This window comes from Vigna unguiculata, chromosome 3 (genome assembly GCF_004118075.2).
Source record: "Vigna unguiculata cultivar IT97K-499-35 chromosome 3, ASM411807v1, whole genome shotgun sequence".
In the NCBI taxonomy this organism is placed as follows: Eukaryota; Viridiplantae; Streptophyta; class Magnoliopsida; order Fabales; family Fabaceae; genus Vigna; species Vigna unguiculata.
Window position 1 is genome coordinate 46,512,251 of NC_040281.1, and position 2,970 is coordinate 46,515,220.

The window sequence follows — 2,970 nt, forward strand, 5'->3', positions numbered from 1 at the left end:
TTTGATATATTCTTTTTATTAAATTTCTTACAAATTATGAATAGACACAAAAAAAAAAGTGATAACTGTCATTGACTCCAGACAAAATCATTTTTCCCTTCTTCTTGTGTACATCTTAAAAAACTCCATCTTTAACAAAAGTGCAAAATGGCAAAGACAAGAACGAAGAAGAAAACTTTTTCCACCACCTTATATAACTTTTATTTCCGATATCTATGTTTTCTTTTTTTTTTTTTGGTTTCATCTCTTTCTTTCACGGCTTTCCCATCCTTGGTTCCGTCTTTTCTCTGCCTCGCGTGACTTGGTGCAGTCCCCCAATCCTATTTCACCTTCTCCACCCAACCATCGATATTCACACTTCAATCATGACAACCATAAACACCAATTCACCCATGTTCGCCCTTATCATTTAAGTCTCATCATGCATGCCCACATAACTTCTCAACAAACCCCATTCAATTATTAATTACACGCCCAAATTAACAACAAAGGTTTTTTTGTTTGAAAAAAAAAAAACAATTTTGATTACAGCCTTGCTTTTCTCACGAGAAAGCAAAAACTTTTGATTACAACGCCTGCACCACAATATTATAATTTCATTAATTCAAATTAAAGGAAGTAATAAAGAGAGGCGGTGCAATATAATTAACCTAATCTAATCTTAGAAGTAAAATCCAAGCATCATGCGTTTGATAACAAAGCCTCTTCTTCGTCATCATCATCACCAGGGTGACTTGCATGAAGCTCCTTTATCCATTCAAACGTTCGACGACGTGACGTAACCTTCTTTCCCTGCTTTTGCCTCTGCTTCTTCAACTCTACCACTTTTTCTTTCGCGGCGTGCCCTGTACTTTCTGTCTTGTTGCTACTTTTACCACCACCGTTACCACCTTTTATCATGACCATGTTGTTCGGTTGCACTGTTTGGAATGAACAATCACAACCACTCAATAGACCACCGCCTTTGCCCACTAACTGTTTCAAAACACCATCATTGCCCTTCTTCCTGTTACTCCTCTTCACACTTTTCGCACTGTTGTTGCTGCTGCTGTTGCTACTACTGTTGCGACTGACACAGTTTGATCTGTTGCGAACCTTCAGGTCTTGCAATTCTATCTCGGGAGCAGGGACCACACCCAGACGGAAAATTCCCCATGCTGACGTTGATTTTCTACCTGGGTTACCCAGGCTTGACAATTGTGTTGGGGTGGGTGCCCTTAACTGAGGCTTTGGACTTGGGTGCATGTGAAACTGGTTTCGAATTCTGGGCTTTGTTCTCAGAGGTACTGTAGTAACAGTTTTTGTGGTGGTGATGGTACTGGAGCTAGTGGTGCTGGTTGATGAGTTTTGACTTCTAAGACTACTGCTTCTGCTGCTGCTACTGCTACTGTTACTCGGAAAATCCAAGGATTCGTTGATAAAGTGCTTACCATAATGTGGTTGAGATTGTGATAGTGTGGCTAATAACCCAGCCTCGGAGCTGAACGAGACACGCAATGGGAGGATTTGGCCTTTGAAGAAAACTTCATCCGCCACACACATTTCGGGTTGTTTGGAGAAGGGAGCACCGCAGGAGCGGAAATTGAATTCCTCTTGCGTTGCTTGGTTGACAGCAGAGCCTTGTTCTTGGTGTCTCGGTTGGTCGTTGAGGTTGATTGGAAGATCGGAAAGTGACAATGCTTCTTCTTCTTCTTGATCTTGATCTTCCTCTTCCTCTTCTTGGATAGGGTTCCATTTTCCTTGGACGATGTCTGAGGTGGCCATTTAGGAAGGAACAGGCTTGGTTGGAAAGGTGGAAGGTGTCGGGGAAGTTGAGGAAGGACGAATTAATGGGGTTAAGGTTTTTGATAGGGTAAAGGTATTTGAACAGAGTGAGGAGGGTGTGGGTGTGGGTGACAGAGTGACACGGACATTTAGAATATAAAAAGAGGTAAAGGAGAGTGTGGTGCCCAGCATTAAAGTAAGAAATGAAATGGGGCATTGTAGCCATCACGTAAGCGACCCGAGCAAATAGGAGAAACACACTTGTTTGGTTTGGACACATATACCACAAAAGACACAGCCAATAAGCTCCTCAGACATCATTAAAAAACAATATTATGTTAAATTAAACCAGTTTGTTGCTGCTTTTGAAGAGCTTGATTGTGTTAATTTAGCTGGGGTGAGGAAAGGAAGTGTGAGTTTTTGGGCCTGAGAATTGGCAGTGGTAGAGAGAGGACCTCTCTATGTATGGGTCTAGTGTATAGCGGGGCTTTAAAGGGTATATATTGTTGTGGAAATGAAGGTCTAGTAATATTGTTTTAGTCGAAGTGAAGTGCGGGTGAGGACCACTGCGCAGTCTGGCATATAATTTGAAATTGAATTATACAAAGAGTTCAAACATGAAGCCACTACGTACAGTTCTACATTGTCTTAAAAACAAAAACATGAGGGTAGGTATTCCTTTAAGGTACAAACTCATCCAAGAAAAATACAGATCCAGAGAAAAATAAAGGGCAAAAAAGATTTCACAAGTTGTGACCACAGATTGTAACAAAAATGAAGTCCTATTATTCAAATTTCAAATAGCAGATAAGAATTGACTTATCGTACTCAATTCATATTTCAAGAAAATTAAATACATAATCCAAAATTCAATTTAATAAAATCAATTAAATATATTAAAACATATATGAAGGTTTATAATCATAGAAACTCAATTTCCAACCAATGAACTAATAACAAAATTAGAACATTTTTTAAAATATACTAATTAATCTTTTGTTTGTTATCCAATTACATAAATTTCTTATGTACCAAGAGTTTGCTTACAAGTCACAAAAATCATGGGGATTTGCGTATCATTTTTCGTACAAATTTTTAAAATTTACTACATAATATTTTTTTAACATCCTATGGGATGTAAATATTATATACCAAGACTTTGATTATAAGTTACAAAAAATCTACTCTTATTTTTTGCATAAGGTG

At 38.4% G+C, this 2,970-nt stretch overlaps 1 protein-coding gene across 1 annotated transcript; it reads right to left on the reverse strand.

The window, feature by feature from the left end:
- Nucleotides 1–681: 681 nt before the first annotated feature.
- LOC114175490 (myb-like protein A) lies at nucleotides 682–1,764 on the reverse strand. Its single transcript, XM_028060246.1, has one exon. It carries the CDS (start codon nucleotides 1,762–1,764, stop codon nucleotides 682–684), a length of 1,083 nt encoding a protein of 360 aa, XP_027916047.1.
- Between the last annotated feature and the right edge of the window lie 1,206 nt (nucleotides 1,765–2,970).